This window comes from Onychostoma macrolepis, chromosome 06 (genome assembly GCF_012432095.1).
Source record: "Onychostoma macrolepis isolate SWU-2019 chromosome 06, ASM1243209v1, whole genome shotgun sequence".
NCBI classification, from domain to species: domain Eukaryota; kingdom Metazoa; phylum Chordata; class Actinopteri; order Cypriniformes; family Cyprinidae; genus Onychostoma; species Onychostoma macrolepis.
In genome coordinates this window covers 27,753,775-27,771,971 of record NC_081160.1, presented here as the reverse complement: position 1 = coordinate 27,771,971, position 18,197 = coordinate 27,753,775, and the positions used below count along the sequence as shown (strand labels likewise).

Genomic DNA, 18,197 nt, shown 5'->3' with positions numbered 1-18,197 from the left:
CATTTAAAGGTAAGTAAAAGCACATGTATAACAACTGCTGGAATGAAATTTATATTTATTTTGCATATTTCTATATTCACATAATAATTTCAAAATGAATAAATACAAAAAACATTGAATTTCAATATTTTGAAAAAAAAAAAACTTTTTTAATCCATAATCCTATTTTAGTATTTTCTTTTAATTAATAAATCATTAGAAATAATTATTAAGAGAAAGTAATTTCATAAAAATAAGAAATAAAAATCCTGAAATTAATCATTCAAACTATTCTTAAAAAAAACATTGTAAATAATGGGTACAGCAAGGTTTTAAGAAGAAGAAGAAAAAACACTCCAGCAATGCCAATGTCATGGATTCAATCGAACACACAAAGAACACATATACTTGTGTACCTCGAGTGAAGTGCAAGCTGCTTTGGTTAAAAGTGTCTGCCAAGTGAATAAATGTAAATGATATTATCTATGCACTCAAGAGCTTCTTTGAAAACTCAAAAGCTTTTTATTTTGGCAGTGAAAATTAACAGTTTCTATGTTTGGCACTGATCAAAATCTGTTCCTTGACTCGAGGTCACGCTGAAATCGAATCAAATTCATGAAACAAAGAAAGTGTCGTGTTTTTGGAACAGAATGTTTTTGGCACCAACACAGGAGCACCTGATCCCGGATCAGCCCTCAACCTGCTGTGGTAAAGCTTCTCTCAGGGTAGCAGCCTTCATTACGTTGCAGCAATAGGTTGGCAGGGCCTGGAGAAACAGTGCGAACTACTGATTAAACCATAACCCTTTCACCAAGGTCATAAACAAGCCAACCAAATCTATAGGCAGAATGTGTGTGTGTGTACATGAGCAATCGGCTCCTGTGAAGATTAAGTGGGCAGTGTTTAGCAAGGTGCCCGAGGACCAACAAAGAGAATTAAACAGCTACTTCTTGGCTCTGTATACTCGACTGATGTGAGACCTTTTCTTAGAAGGCGTTGTGTCTTTCTCTGGACATCTGTGCAAAATTTCCATGGACTTGCAATAGCTGCGATCGATATGTTTCACTTAAGGTGTGCAGGCTGGTCGTCTGGCAGAGTCAGGGAACGTCTGCCTCAGCAGCAGGAGGGGGCACGATCCGGGTGCTAACAGTAATGGGAGCTGGCACGGCTCTTAGGCACTGCTTTCAACACCACAATCACATCCATTGATCCCACATTGACAAGCAGCATCATCCCAATGAAGACTGTGAGGATATGGATGAACTAGATGGATGATAAACATATCAAAACTAGTTTGGTGTTAACTACATGACAGAAAGCAAAATAAAAGGAGCTTATTTGATATACAGTAGTCAACATTTGAAGTGGATCAAAAAAGTTCATCAAAGTTGTCCTAAGGCAACAGCGCATTTTGGTTTTAGGTTTTAGGACAACTTTGATGAAAGGTTTTGATCCACTTCAAATGTTGACTACTGTATATATATATATATATATATATATATATATATCAACCCATCAAAAGGCTTATATTTACTGTGTTTGTACTGTATACTAGTTCACAGTAGAATACCGTAGTTTCAGTCAAAATTGCAGTAATGTAAGAAGTACTGTGAGTGTCACAGTAACCAGCAATGTCTTCACAGTAACTTCCAACGTATTGTAGAAAACACAATAACTAATTATGTACTGTATAAAATCACAGTAATTACCAATGTATTGTAGAAAACACAATAAGCAATTATGTAGCTACTGTAGAAAATTACAGTAACCAACAATGTGCTATAAGAAAAATAAATAAATAAAAATGACCAGAAGGTCATCAAGATTTTATTGTTTTCAACACATCTAGCAATAAGTGAAGAATGATTAATAAAGCTTGTTATTATAATGAGCAGTTAACTGTGAATATTTATATTTAAATCATGCAACATGCATTATTTATTTAATTTTTTTATTATTATTTATTTGGGCTGAATCAATATAACTAAACAGCAATGGAACCTGTCGGCACCGACAGTCTAGTGGTTAGCACACTGATATATAGTGCAACTGTGTCTCTGGCGACCCGTGTTCAATTCCTGGCTTAAGGTCCTTTGCCGATCACATTCCCCTCTCTCCATCCCACACCAATCGTTACACTGTCCTGTGTAATACGCACAAAAACGCCAAAAAAAAAAAAAAAAAAAAGTTGCACTTGCAAATTAGTGAGTTTTACTTTACAGTTACATGGTTGCTACTGTAAATGAAAACAGCGAATATGGTTATTTCTTCTACAGTAAGTTACTTGTCACTTGCTGCCAGTTAATTACTGTAAATTTCACAGTCAGTTTCTTACAGTGTACTGTAAACGGCGCAAAATAATCCTTAAAATGTATTTGAGGTTCAACATTCATATATTTTCGATGCAGATGAAAAATGGCTGTGCATTTATTTGTGTTTCTAACTCAATGGGAACGAAATGAGACTGTCTGAACACAAAGCTATGTGTTGTCTGTCTGCCCTCTTCCCCCTACACTCCGCAGCGCACCACACTCACTTTTGTAGCATTTTTCAAAAATGTGGTGAAAACAAACAGGCGCTTAAACGGGGTTTCATGACCCTTTAAAAGGTAACTTTTATTTTATCTAATGCATTGATACTCATAATATTTTAAGCATGGAAAAATTGTTCAGATACTTTTGCTTAGAAATATCAAACACCTTTCCAAATACAATAAAGCTAAAAAACCAAACATATGGTTTTTTCAACAGCCCAAAAAGTCTTTCAAGCAATGACAAACATATGGTTATTTCACAGGATTTGCAAATGTTGCTGGCACTTGTCAGATGTGGTTAGGATCTAAGAGTCTCCATGCAGTTTCTCATTAATGCGAGTTGAAGGGTAAAATCATCTAACATTGGGATGTGTGACATTCTCCACAAGGGTAAAGGCCATTTTAAAAATAAAACAGAACAGATTGCTGCCTCAAATGCAAGTGTGAGCATTAAGCAGGCATTTTTCCCCTTTATGCCTTACTTCTGTGCTTTTTCAGTCTGTCGTTGATGGGCTTTTTTGGAGCCGAGCTGCTCTTTTTCCACAAATAGTCAGCGAACATATTGACGAATAACAAAAAAGGAGAGAAAACATATAATATGTTCCTACTAAGCTCCTATTGAATTAGCATAACACAGCCACCCTCTGCTTTGGTGCAAGAGAGAGATGACAGACTTTGTGTTCACAAAATTGCTATTCAAAGGTTGTTTTTCCACCCAGAAACACTGTGATGGAGATGCTGGATGAAAAAATAAGAGCGAGGTGCTTAGCCGTTAAAGCAAAGGATGACTAAATATCATCATATACCTCGTAGTAAACAAATGATTAAACCATCATTAGCCAAGGACACATCAAAACAGCTATTATGTTGCCATGCTAAACAAAAGCATAAAGGGGTGTCCTTAACGGTACAGTTTGCTTTCGTTTCATGTGACAGGCAACAATTACTCATGAGCAATAACAAAGCCTCTTCATATCTGTTAACTCCTCTCATACGTTTCAACGCAAAGCTCTGTTTGCAGCCTCAAAGCTAATAACTACAGTGACAGTGTCTGTTTAACCAAGTGCAAAAATAAACCATTGGAGACCTGATTTAATCCTGTATCACATCAAAGTACTAAACCACGAAAAATGTTAAATGTCATTGCGTTATATAATTTTGTGTTTATTTTTTTAAAAGAAGGCAGAAGCAGAAACTTCTTCCAAATGTACTGATATTTTGAAGTAAGGTTAAAGCATCCAAATACTGACTTGGAAGATGCAGGTTTGCAACATGCCTAATGCAACATGCTTAACAGCATTCATTAAAGCATTCATGAAATCGGTAGGTTCATTCTGGAGCCAACTACACATTCATCGCCAGAGTCTTGGTAGTCTCTCCAACCCAAGGCGCTTGACAGACAATATCAGCCTCACCGGTTCAATGGAGCAGGGATGGTGAGTGTGTGTGTGTGTGCATTGCATGATGTACGGAGTCTGATACGTCCAAAACAGACTGACTCTTCACGGCTGTAAAGAACCATCTGTTCCTCCATGAATGTTCTATGCTCAATGAAGAAGGAAGGGTAATATTGATTTAGTCATCCGAGAGTTAAATAACATCATGAAGTATTCATTAATGGTGCACTGACCAGAGCACACAAGCACATTCACAACACCTTAGCTTAAAAAAAAAAAACCCACAAATCTAAAAAGAACACAGAAGTCACACTTTTCACATGTCAACTGCGCTTAGCTGTAAAAACCTAGCGCTGCATCACAATAATGAAAATCAAAGTATTGGTACACAAATATAAGACTGAAATAGTAATTAACTAAAATTAAAATAATATGTATTATTATTATTAATTACTGTATAATAACAACAATAATCATCATCTATAGAATAAATGGTCGCAATTTTCTTTTTAAAAGTTATTTATATTTTTGAGTTTTAACAGTTAACTATATGCATTTTTAAGTAATTTAAGTAAACAATAAGCATGTTAGTTTTCCTGTGAACACGGTTATTTCCTGTTGAAAATACATAAATAAATATCGATAGATAAAACAAATAAATAATGATAACACTAATAATAATATATTAATAATAATAATAATAATAATAATAACAACAGCTTTTCTCTTATAACTTACATGTACACTACCTTCAATATATATATTTTTCCTTTGGAAAGAAATAAATACTTTTATTCAGCTAAGATTAAATTAAATTAAGTTAAATTAAATGGGTTGTATTAAATTAGTTTTACATTGTTACTTAAAAAATCTATTTCAAATAAATGCTGCTCTTTTGAACTTTCAATTCAAAGAATTCTGAAAAAAATATGTATCATGGTTTCCACAAATATAAGAACAACACTGTTTTCAACATTGATAATAATAATAAATGTTTATTCCTGCAGACTTAATTTTAGTGCGAAGATCCATCAAAGCATCAAATTTCAACAACTGATAAAAATAAGTCAAGCTACATTTGTAAATGATTAGGGGTGGTCAGTAGAGGCAGCACCAAAAACGCTTTTCAGTAAACTGCACGGAGTAGCACATTACTAACACATTCTCTAAGTTGCGCAGCAGGAAATGAGTGCACTCCTTTTCCTCGACTCTGTGATCAAGCTCACTTTCACTCCGTCTGTCCTAACACTTATTACTCAGTGTGACTGCAGCGAAAAGAAAGAGAAATGCTTCTCTCCCTTTTTTTTCTTTGACCAGAGAGAGAAAGTGAAGCAGAGTGGCAACCCAATTACCATACCATCGCCATGGCAATTTACAGCAAGTCACTTATGAAATTGTTATGAGGCGATAGGAGAGCTAGCCATCTGAGGGCTGCAGAAATGGAAGATCAAACGCTCCGTCTCGACGCCACACTGGTTACCTGATCAGAGGTGTTTGGGTGCGGGGAGGGGTGAGAGGGTCTCTAAAAAGTCTAAATGAATAGATGTCACATCAAATGTTCTTTACCGGGTCAGATCTTTGACACAAATACACTCTGTTTTTCCCTGACACAAGACGCACTCTGATAACCAGCGAGCCGTGGAAAGCCCGGGCTGGGGCGATGACAGCAAATTTGCGCCTGTAAGATACGGCCGTTCAGGTTCTGCCGAAAAACAACAACAACACACAAACACAGCTAAAGTACCTCTGTGGTTAGCGAAGGCTAATATGAAGTCAACACTCCCAAAACAGGAGCGAGTCTGGGCAGAGGTCCAAAACCTCATGCTGGTGTAAACAGAAATTGAAAAGCACACAATAGAAACATGCATGAGTACCTGAAAATGATAACCGTTTGCTTTTGATGGTAGGAACTGTACTGTACTGTATATTAGCTGTCTAGTCTGAAAGTCTTTGGCTATGTTGGGTCAAATTTGAATTATTTTTGAATGATTTAATATATTAGAATTTAATCATTTATTAATATTATTTAATATACAATTCATAATTTAATATATAACATGTAAATGTTATAATGTAAATGTATAATGCATTGATAAAACAATAAAAATATGAATATAAAATAGGCACATAAAATAATATGCATAATAAAATTAGATAATGTCACAATTTTTTATTCAATTATTATTATTTTTTTAAATCATAGAAAATCTCACCTGTGAGGGGAAAGAATAACTGATAATAATAATAAATTGTTAAATGATTATAATATTTTAAATAATGGATTTAATTCATATATGTAACTGCATATACATAGAATGCCACAATTTTTTATTAAAAATCATTTTTAAAAAATCATAGAAAATCTCACCTGTGAGGGGGAAAATATCTAATAATAATAAATTATTAAAATATAGCAATATATTAATTAATGGATTTCACTATATGAATTGTCACAGAAAGGTTAAAAATAATGTTCACAACACACAAAATGTCCATTAGTACTGCAAATGCTTTTATTTAGCATTTTTTAAATAATATAAAAATGTAACACAAAATTGTAGAATTGACAGACTAAAATCTACAATACAAAATTGGTAAATTTCCCGTTTTTTCTTCTTTTTTCCTGTCTTCGATTGAATATTCTTAATATTTTTGCTAATTACAAATTCAAGGCACAGTCCTTTCATTTCCCAGACAGTCTTCTGCAAATAAACATTACACCCCTTTAAGCACAAGTCAACATTATTAATAAATCCATTTTCGCTGATGATGCCTCGAGACATCACCAGTGGCATCATTATCATTTAACACAACCGGAATTTTCCGTTGGCATTGTTTCTCTTTAAAAACAAATTAGTGATCTTTTCCTAATATGCGAGATCACCATAATGCGATAATCAACAAATCTGTATTTACATGAATGCTTAAACAGTTTGAGAAATATTACATTCGCTGATTCGCAATCTGGGTCAACACGTAACCGCACCGCTTAATGAGGCAGGGATAGTGATTCCAAAATACTCCACAGATCATTGCTTACCATTCTCCCTCTGTAAATATCATTCATCATAGCGGTATCCATTTGAAAGATCTCCCTGGCTCTCTTTCCTTCCCCTGCTGTATCCTTTCCCAGACACCAGGGTGCACATAATGGTCAAGCCAAAGGTTTGGTGACAGATTGCTGTAGCTGACAGATTCAGAACACATCGGCCAAGGGCTCAAATGAACCTCTGTCCAACACCATCCATCTCTACATTGCACCATTAAAGGCTGCCTCTGATCAATGGTCCTCCCTTGAGGAATCACGCACCTATCTCAGTCAATGGTCTCTGAATGTTATTACATTTCAGTTGTTGTGAAAAAGAGCAACACCATGAAACTAATAGAGTCGCTGTCACCGTTTGACACACACTTGGCAAATGGTGGATGAAAGTAAAGGTGAGGAATACTGCTATTACAGCATTTCAGAAATGGCACTAAGTCTGGAGAAAGGCAGAAAGAGTTGGGAGTATGCAACTTTCAATCCATCAGTTGCATGCAGATACATACAAGAATGTTTGCTTTCAGGTGCATTTCTGAATTATTTAGCAAATTGATTATGTTTAATTATGACTAGCAGCTCTTTTATATGGACTTTTCAATGCCAAATAACTAGTCGAAGTGTAATCTAATAAATAATCGAATAATCTAGTCAAGTGAACAATGACCACAATAATTTCAATTTATACAATGAAAAATTTAAATGTATGAATTTTTTCCTTGCACTAAATAAAATATCAAACCAAGTGTCAATTTTTTATTTACTTATTTATTTTGACACTTGGTTTATTATATAATACAAAAGACATGTAAATAATTATAAAGTGTTGTATAAAGTGTCTGTGGGAACATTGTATGCAGGATAAAACAATTTAAATATTATTAGAATTAATTATATTTATTATTATATTTACAACAATCACATACGGTATTCTGAACTTAAATTAGCTTAAAGTAATATTTCCTTAAATAAATAAACATACTGTATGCTGAATAAAATGATTTATTAAAATATTTTTAAAAGGATGTTGGAAAGTTATGAAACTAACACAATGGAGAGCTAATATTTCTGTTTATCACCCAAGTAGGCATAGCTATTGACCAATAATTTCAATTAGATTAGGCATATTAACATTTATTCATTTAGAAGAATTTATTAATTTTACCCAAAGTGACTTGCAAATAAGAAATACAAAGTATTTTCATCCTAAGGTGGCAGTAAGTTGCGAGTTACGAGAGGTGCTGCTGTAATGCAAAGTCCATAGGCACACTGTTTACTCTGTATCATTAGAGCTTAAATATAAATTTTAAAATATATATAGCAGCCCTGGCTGCTCCATAGTTTATTCAGGGAGAATTCTACTTTTTTCACTTCTGAGACTTTTATTACACCTGCCTGTCTGGGTGTTCTTGTTTTGTACTGCTTTCAAGACGATAGCTTCAATATTTAGTTACTTTCCCCATCCATTAGAGGAGCATCCAAGGTCAGAAGCTTTCCTGAATAGCATTCACATCACAGCATCTGACACTATTGGAAAATTAAGGTGTGAAACAAACACGTTCTTTATAAAGGGTGAGGTTTAATATTACAGTATGGTGGATTCTAGCCAGTCCAAAAGTCCCAAAGCTGATAAAATAAATGAAATTATGATATAATATTGAAGGAAACATATATGCACAAATACTACTTAAATAGACCACGTTTTGTTATTTTAGAGCCATATTCAGCCTAATACCTACATGAGCAGAGAAATCAGTGTTGGCTTTCCCACGTGTTCGTTCATTCCGAATGCATCCTGCCTCTCGCTACAGTCATGTTTGCTCTAAATAGCACGCTGTCCCCACCCTCAAAGTGTCAGTAGTGTTTTATATCTCACATATGCACACGTACACACACAAACACATACACTCTCCTCTGAGCCTGCAAAACATGACTGACAGGGGAGATGTCATCACACATGCTGCCGTGGTAACAAACAACACCAATCAGCTTCCTGTGCTGTCGTCTACAGACTGAGGCGGAAAGGAAACAGCCCATGAACTGAAATAAACAAACTCACTCCCATCCAGAATGGCATAAAATATAGTGCATGATATAAAATACAACATTACCTGGCCTGTATTAAATGATCATTTATTTTAGAAGTTTTCAAAGGCAACTTTTAGATTTGAAGGATCTACATCTCCAAGGTCCAGATTAGATTGCCAACCAAAACCATCATAAAACCTTCCATATAGCTCTGACTCATTCAACTACGCCATTTCGGGTCAAGGTGAAATATTGCAAGTACTAATTGTTAATCGGCCAAATTGCTCAATACAATGAGTGTTGAGCAAAGCTGCCGCCAGCCAGAGGTGAAATATTACAATTATGAATTCTTAATAGTCTAAATTACTTTAACTGAGGTCTGTTCAAGAGTCATTAACCTACTGTATGCTAGCTGCTGGTCATAATTAATTCACATTTGAGAACACCGCATCGCGCCCTAGCACTGAACATTTTGTTTTGCATAATTTAACCAGCATCACTTTTCTAGTAGTATCACTGGTCACTGTGGGTCACCAGACAGGGATTAGACTGCATGTAAGATATGAATGCTAAATTAATTACTGCAAAACTGATACGCGCCCAGTTGAGACCGAAGCACGAGCTGAAATCTTAGTCTCAGACTTACTCAGTCTCACTCAGGGACACCAAGTCTGCAGCAAGGTGAATAAATTCAAGCAAACAGCACAACAATAATCTTACAACAGTAACCACATGCAGCAATGCATGCTGGGAGCTTGCAGACCCTTAACCAGTCAGTAGCACTGTTCAACAAGAAATTGCTCAGACTCTTTTAGGCTTGTTGGGATAAAATTTGAGACAATATTGTTAGTCTAACATGCTATTATGTAGATTCATGGTAATTCACATTTCTCAGCAACTCCAACTCAAAAGGCCGCCGTATGCAGGGTGAAATGTAATTGCAGTGTACAAGATGAGTCATCAATATTTTTGGTTCATTTTCCGGGAAGAGAAAGACATTTAAAATTTAAATGGGTACTGTATATCTACTCTATTTTAGGAGTACACCAGCATACAGATGTTATCTGAGCAAACTGAGAGGCTTATGGTGTAAGATTCTGCATCCAGGGGTTACAACCCTTTAAGGCATATGCATAGAAATTTGACTTCACAAATACAGGACTCTATATTGATATATAATGTAGAATCAACACTGGAAATAAGACAAACATAATTCATTTTTATTGTGGTGTCACACTAGTTGATATTACTAAATTTGGTGCTAATATTAATGTTGAAAAACTGCTTTCTGAATTCAGTTGCCTGAATTTAAGTCAACATTCCAGTGCAACATTTCCAGAGTGAACCAGAAAGTAAAATTAATTGAAATAAAATAAAAGATACTGTTTTACTTAATAAAAACAAGAAACATATCTTCTTTGAAAGTGTATTATTTGAATTATGTACAATAAGGCATTGCATGCTATAAACTGCCTACATGGACGACTGATAGAATTCATTATAAAAACTGCGCAAGTAAAAAGTAAAACATTCGATTTCACTTGGGCCCAACTACCTATTGTGGGTAACTAGCAGAACTTTAACACATTTGGGGTAAGGTGTAGTGGAAACTAATATAGAGAGGGAGGGAACCAACAACCCGAGAAATCCACAAACCCTTTGGAGCATCTCTCACAATAGATCTCTCGCCTCGTCTCCTTTAGTGAAGGATGCCTGCTCATAAATGTCTTCCAGGATTGATATCGTATTATTACTTGCACTTATTGAGTGGGTAGTTTCAAAGGGACAGTTATTAAAGCAAATATCTTTAATTTACGATCTGGGGCCATCAATCTGTTCTAGTAATAACAGCAAGGAATTCCTTATTAGAGTTGAGAGAGAAATATTGAGTTTCCTGACATATCCTCAGCTGGGTGAAAATATACCCATGCTCAAACCATGAAATGCGACTCTACTGGAGATGTGCAAACGAACCGTGAGAAAAAAATAGTCTGCATTATCAGTGCTGCAGTTAACCGAGTGAAACCCAAAACTCTGATTGAATGTCACCATGAAAAGATATATGTGTGCATTCGAAATCAATTACAGCGCTTGTTTCCTTGTTTAGCCTTACTATGCGATATTGCTTTCAATATAATCAATATTTCTGACATCAAGTAATAATAACTGACAAGCTATATATTAACCTTTTCAGTGGTGAGTTTAAAATATTCCAGCGGTCCCCCCAGAGTGAGTTTTTTTTAGGCGACCGTTATTTTAGAACGTTTCCCCTTAATGTTTCCATGGCGACGCGTCATGATTGTCACGTGACACACCGCGGCCACAATAACACTGTATGACAGATGGATCGCTTTTATTTCGTTTTTTCCTTTTTTATTCAAAATATTCATAAACCTGCTTACCATATAATCAACTATCTGATATTCCGATTCACAAATATGTGCAAATGAGTGTGTTTTATCGTTTAAAAACAGTTCTAAATGATCTTGATCGTGATCTGTAATGTGAGATGGGCGCCGCCATGTTTGTTCGCGCGGCAGTTCAGAGAGTCCTGTCAGTCGGATTTACATCACGTAAATTCATCAATTTCTCGCGAAATACATGCAAGTAAGTGGCGGGTGAGATGGGAGGAGAATAGAGTGAACTTTATAGTTACTTACACTATGTGTATTTGGTATTAATAAAACACGTCTGAAAATTATATTTGAATGGATTGTTATTGCTGCTTCCATAAACATCTGAGTGTATTTTACGAACTCTAAATGTATTGTTTTACTAGTACTTATGTGTATTTAAATGTCTAAAGCATAAAATAAACATTATGTGGTTAAAAACACTGCATAGATGCGATTATATGACAAGTGCAGCTGCATCTCAGCATCAGTCAACGCGCGAAAACGCAGTTTGAATTTGGCAGTTATGCGACGTCACCGAACGTTCTAAATCCCATATGTGGGACCGTACTCCCAGTGGCACGGAAATGAAAATCCCATATGTGGGACCGTACCGCTCAAAAGGTTAAATGGTATACTACAATTAAAGGTATATTACAAGCACTCTTCAATAAAGAAAAGAGAGCTTAAGCCCACTTAAACTAAACTAAAAACCGAACAAAACGAAAAATACAACAATTAAGAATGTACAATATGTTTTACATATGATAACAATTTTTCTGGAAAAAATCTTACGTGAGCGTTCTACATAAATACATTGTCTACTAGCAATAAAAGCTGGACAGTCCAATAAAATATGTTGCATGCAAAGTGGGTCTTGCAAAGCATACACAGAGTTGGGTCTTCACCTTGCATAAGGTCAGAAATGCATAAGTCAATCTTGCATGAGATTCAGCCCCCCAAAAATCCAAAGCTAGGTTATTTAAAACAGCCAGAGACTGAACAAACCCCACCCGTCACACTTATCATCTCAAAATTGATGGCCAAAATTGCAGGGTCCTAGAACATATAAATGTGAGCCTTTAAAAAAAAACTGCAGTGAGTCATTTTAAAAGCTTCATGATGGCGATGTTAACACGCTGTTCTCAGCACTGCCCGCTAGACCGCTGTCAGCACTTCTCTGCTAATTGCCTCCATCAGTTAAAATCATTATGATCCCCTTTTATTCCGGACCAAAATAGAAAAAATCATGTTGCTCGGAGTCACAGACTGACTATCAGGGAGTCTCAATGGCTACTAATGAGATGCTACTCATGGGTGAAGCCTTATTTATGAGCGGGGATTACTGTATGAAAAGTCAGATGAGCTATAATGATAAGAAACTAGTGCTGGAGGAACACAAGATCACTTATACTGACTATGACTTGAAAGAACAAAAGTAAAATTGTTAAAATAGTGCTTAATATGTTTAATGTAAACTGATTATTACTGTTTCTGGATGCTCGCTTGAGCTTATATGCTTGCAGTTTCAGTCCAGTTTGATCACACCTTCTGAAGCTTAGCTATTACTATTGTGCACATTTAGGAATAGTCGTTTTTATATCAGCATTTTTTACAATGGACAGCGTTTCAAAGCAGCTTTACAGAAAAATACTGCTTTAATAAATAGAAGCTCATTATATAGAGACCAAAACATATCTATACTTCTGCTTCAAAAATTAGTCACCCTCTACTTTGCTCTGCACAATCCTGGAAGCTTTTTAAACTGCTGGCTGCTTTTCCTTCACTTCCTTCACCTTGTCCGTGTTGTCAAACATCACCCAAAGGCAAAAGCCATCTATTACAACTGAAACAATTATTACTTAAATGTCACATAAAGTACTTGGGTCAAACCACTTTGAGCCAAACATTTATGCCATGTCTGTCTGTCCTATATTATCTATTGTATTTTAGAATATATTTCAGTATCTATCTATCTATCTATCTATCTATCTATCAAATATATAGCATCATTTAGCATCTATTGCATCATATAGTGTATATTGCATTGTATAGCATCTATCACATCATATTATCCATCTATCTATCTATCTATCTATCTATCTATCTATCTATCTTTCCATCTAATATATTACATCATACAGCATCTATTGCATCGTATACTATCTATCTATCTATCTATCTATCTATCTATCTATCTATCTATACCATCTCCTCAAACATTACATCATGTTTTTAGCCCAGTGCGCTGTGAAATGTGTTCCACGTGGTCCGGTGTCCCAGAGGAAACGATGACCTGCCCTGCAGACACCAAAATGTCACAGTCCGAATGTCGAGATGTCTTCCTCCTCTCTTTCCCTATTACAAGCTATAGCACCGAGGCATGCATGATTTCCCTTGTAGACACGAGCCCACTCTAGGCTGAAATTCAGGAGTCAGTGTCAAGCCAGGCAACATGTAAGTCAATATGGAAATTACCTTAAAGTTGATTCTAAAAAACCCTTAAAGTTCAATTTAACTGAACAATTCTAGCAAGAAACCTTATGTAATTTACAATATCAACCAAGAAGAGCTATAATACCTGCAGAGAGGTACAGTTTCAATGGTGTAGTTATGAAATCTACCAGCAGGGGATAACTGCACCATGCTAAGAGCCAAGCCTTGAAAATTTGATGTCAACTATTATTTATTTGGACAAAGAAGGCAATTAAACAAATGCAAGCATTAAAGCGTAGGTGGGTATGTGCAAGTTAACCTTGCACAGTGAAATATTCTGATGATCTCATAGTCTTTATAATTCAATTCAGTTTGGGGCCACTTTTCATCTTAACATCAACAGAACATTATTCCAGAACCAGTTGCATCTCTAACTTTATGACCTGCATAGTGTATCACTTCAAGCCCTGCATCTGAAGAAAAGAGACCAGCTGTCAGACTAAATCTGATAATCAGCTCTTGCAATGTGGTTTTCACGCCTTCATTATTCCAGCATGCTTTGCAGAATCTCCCCCTGCAGCTACTGACTAACAAATCAGAAAGTGCTTGATTGCTGTGTATTAATATAGAGACGCATCTATTTAAGGAGAAGAGGAGGGAAACATTCCATCTAATCAACAGTAAGAGATGATCTTATGGCTTTATGAATTTATATAAAAGAGATTTTACACTGATGCATATATTTCCCAACAAAATATTTCTTCCAAGACCAAATTATCAATTATTGGAGCTATTAATGATATAAATGCCAATTTCACAGTTCTTACTGCACAACAAAAGTCTAATTTGTATGGAAAGGAAATAGTGACAAGTCTGACAAGTAGCACAATTAACAACCACACTCATTTAATAACAGTTTTCAATATTATAACAGTTGCTAAATACTCGCTCAACTAGCATTTTTGCCACTGTTTATTAGTTGTCACTGTTTACATATCTTGATCTGAAAATAAACCTCACTAAATTTTGTTAGATTCATGCTTGAAAAAGTAATAATAAAAAAAGACAATGGGTAATAAAAATCAAGTTATATTGTGTGAAAAATAACATAATATTTCATGTACAGTATTTGTTTATTTTTGTTTCTCAAGTGATTTTGTTTTAAAACGAATATATTTTACTAACTTAATTTAGAAAATGAAGAAAATTATTTTGCAGTAAAGCAGAATCCACAATAAATATTTGAAACAAAGTTTGATCTCAAATACTTCCTAAGCTGTATAAACAAACAACATTTTCTCTAGAAAAAAAAAAAAATTCACATTTATTTTGGCCATGTTTATGAACAAGACCCCCAAAACAGCTAGAACATCAAGGCATTTCTGCTATGTTTTTTTTTTTTTTTTTGAAAGTTGCCAGATTTTCATCTGCTGCCATATCTCTCTCTCTTGCTCTCTCTCTCATGACTAACTAATGAGTCCTGGCATAGCTGTTGTCCCTGTGGTGTTATTGGGCTGATCTGTGCTCTCTTAAGGGTGTTCTGAGAGGTTGACTCTCTAAAGCAGCAGGAGGCCCACACTTCTCTTAAACAGCAGGGCTAAAGAGGTTTGTTTACTGGGTAACACCTTGGCCTGACCTCCCCGAGCCGCTGGGAGTTACTCTGTGATTAGTTCTGTGCTAGCCTGGAGCCGAAGAACCGGAGTCGGGTGGAAAGCCACTCTCTCCCCACCGCAGGGTGAATGATTGGGCAACTCGTGCTGTAATCAATCACCCTTTCTACCTCCGACATACCGAACGTATACACATCCACCGGGAGAAGGATGGGGCCTCCTAAACTTGTTGCTATCTTTGTCGCTGTGCCTGAAAAGCTGCATGATTTTATTTAGAGTCGGCCTTTGACTCGATAACAGGAGATTAATTGTTGCTGTTGCTTCGCTTTGTCCCCAATGGGTCTTTGTGGCTTTCGGCGCACAGAGAAAGGATATACTCAGGTCTGTGCGTGTATGTGCTGAAACATGATTTCCTCTCTTTGCTCCTGGTCCGCTACTGTTTGCCACTCGGCCCCGGTGGACAGGGGCTCATTATTGCGATGTGTATTCACATCTTCCACCTTTTGCCCAGGGTTCTCCTTCTCTTTCACTTTGCTGCTTTCTCCTTACAATGAGATTTCTGTGACAAGCCTAACACCTTCTCCTCTGGCGTCCCTGCTGGCCTGAAACTGGGCTTCGCTGACCTAACGCTGCCCTCCCATCAAGACAAGAGACTTCAGAAAGAAAACTCACAAAATGTATTTTTATAGTATACTGTCTACAGTGCTTTTAAATCTCAATGGTTTTCCAAGTCAGGAGCGATGAGATTTAAAAAAAAAAAAAATGGAGATCAAATGAAGAACAGATCCCTACAATTAGGCCTGCATGATTAATCAAAATCCAAAATTGTGAGCTGGCTTAATGCAATGATCAAATCACAAAGGCTGTGATTTAATTAAATAAACACATATGCTATAAAGAGAAGCTTTAAGGGCTCCCTGTGGCTTTCTGCCAAAATAAAAGCATGATGTTTTTTAATGGTTTGAAAAAGATTAAATTAAATATTAAACATTAGTATTGTCATTTTATAGTTGTACTGTAAAATACATTTTTTTTATATATATTCATATTACAATAGTAGTAACTCTTATTTTATATATTAATTTTAGTAATAATAATAATAGCTGTTTATTAGTTGTTTCTGTTACTTTATAATATAGTTGTTATTGAACAGCCATACAAACAAGCAAGCTTTTTTATTTTAACGATTTTTTTTTTAGATTTTTTTCTTTAAATTACACAGACCTTATTAACAATGTTTGTTACATTGTTAAGGCCGCACGATTTAGAGAAAATGTCGCATAAATCTGCACCTTCATTTTATAGCTTTATATTTTTGTTTTGTCAAAAATTTGTCTCTTTTTAATTCTCCTTAAGAAATATGAAAGAAAGATGCATAATCCAGACCTTGAAAAAGTCTCTGGAGCTTAAAAAGAGCAGCATATGGATATTCAACAGATTCTTCCTGCATCTCCAACATGAGAAAACAAGCGCAGATCATTTTGTCTGTTTTTATTCAAGGTAAATCCAATTGGAACATCATTTATTCACAGGGTCAAGTGGGTCATTTTGAAAATGAGCAGCACAAGGTTGTTAAACCCCTAGTACAACAAACAGCAAATACTCTCTATGAATTTCCAGAAAAAATGGACTTCAGAAACTGGAGGTCAAGCTCATTCAACACTAAACACAGTAGCCAAGTGGGCAAAATCACAGCTGATAGTCTGTTTCCACTAATGCTTCCCATTAAAGTTAATGTGTATATGTTTGCATGCAACTCACCAATATGGCTGCGATGTGTTGAGGCCAGACTCAGCTGACCCCAGAGAGACAGCAGACAGATGCCCAACAGCAGCAATCTCCTGCCCACACGCTGCAGCTCCCGCTCCCGCATCCTACAAACACACATACACACCATACGTGTTTATACTTAAGCAAAGAAATTAACATATGATTCAATGACATATGGGAAATAACAGTCAGTAAACAGCTAATTTATCTTAAATACACTATCAAACACATGGAAATAACCATTATGGTTAAGTAATCCTATCCTATCAAATGTTATAGTGCTTGATATGATGGAAACTGGGGCTAGTTGTCATATAGGCTGTATTCAGACGGCAGGCAAATCAATTTTTTATTTTCTTAAATTAGAGCTTTTCAGTCAGACTGTCCGTATTGTTAATGTGCAAGTGATAAAATCAGATTTATGTGTCCAGACATAACCATCTTATCAGCATGGGCTGCTTTGATTATGATGCAGGTGCTCCCACATTTTTGATGAGGCATTTTAAACAGATGAAGGAAAACTAGAGATGCATCATCTCAATCTCCAAATGAGCACCTGTCGAGTCACGGTGCAAAAAAAAACTCAGCGACGGAGGAGGCTGGTATGTATTGTAATGTTCTGACTTTGGCTTTGTTTGAATACTGTATGAACACTTCTGGCATTTCCGTCATCGGTTTTGATGTTATCATTGTGTGTTGCATTAAGAGTGATGCAAAACAAGACTTGAAATCTGATTTGAGCAGTCAGAGCATGTAGAATTAGACGCATCTGTAAAATTCTGATTTAAATCCAAATGTAGTTTGAATCAGATTTGAAAAAATCCAATTTCTTGTGGGGTTTTTTTTTTTTGGCTGTCCAGACTTTGAAAAACCCATCTGGATATGCAAAAAAACTGGATATTTGCTAACAATCTACCACAATAGCAAATTCAGGCAATAAGTTTTCATACAGTCTACAATTTATTAAATCACAATAATTGATAGCCAAAACAGTGGTTTGATATTTCTGAA

At 35.7% G+C, this 18,197-nt stretch overlaps 1 protein-coding gene across 1 annotated transcript in view; it reads right to left on the bottom strand.

Annotated features, from left to right (window-relative positions):
* The window catches only part of tafa3a (TAFA chemokine like family member 3a), an 84,811-nt gene that overhangs the window by 11,177 nt on the left and 55,437 nt on the right, over positions 1-18,197 (bottom strand). The window contains exon 2 of the mRNA XM_058777803.1: positions 17,178-17,290. Within this exon, the coding sequence (XP_058633786.1) occupies positions 17,178-17,289 (112 nt within the window). The 5' untranslated portion in view covers position 17,290. The remainder of the gene's footprint in view (positions 1-17,177; positions 17,291-18,197) is intronic.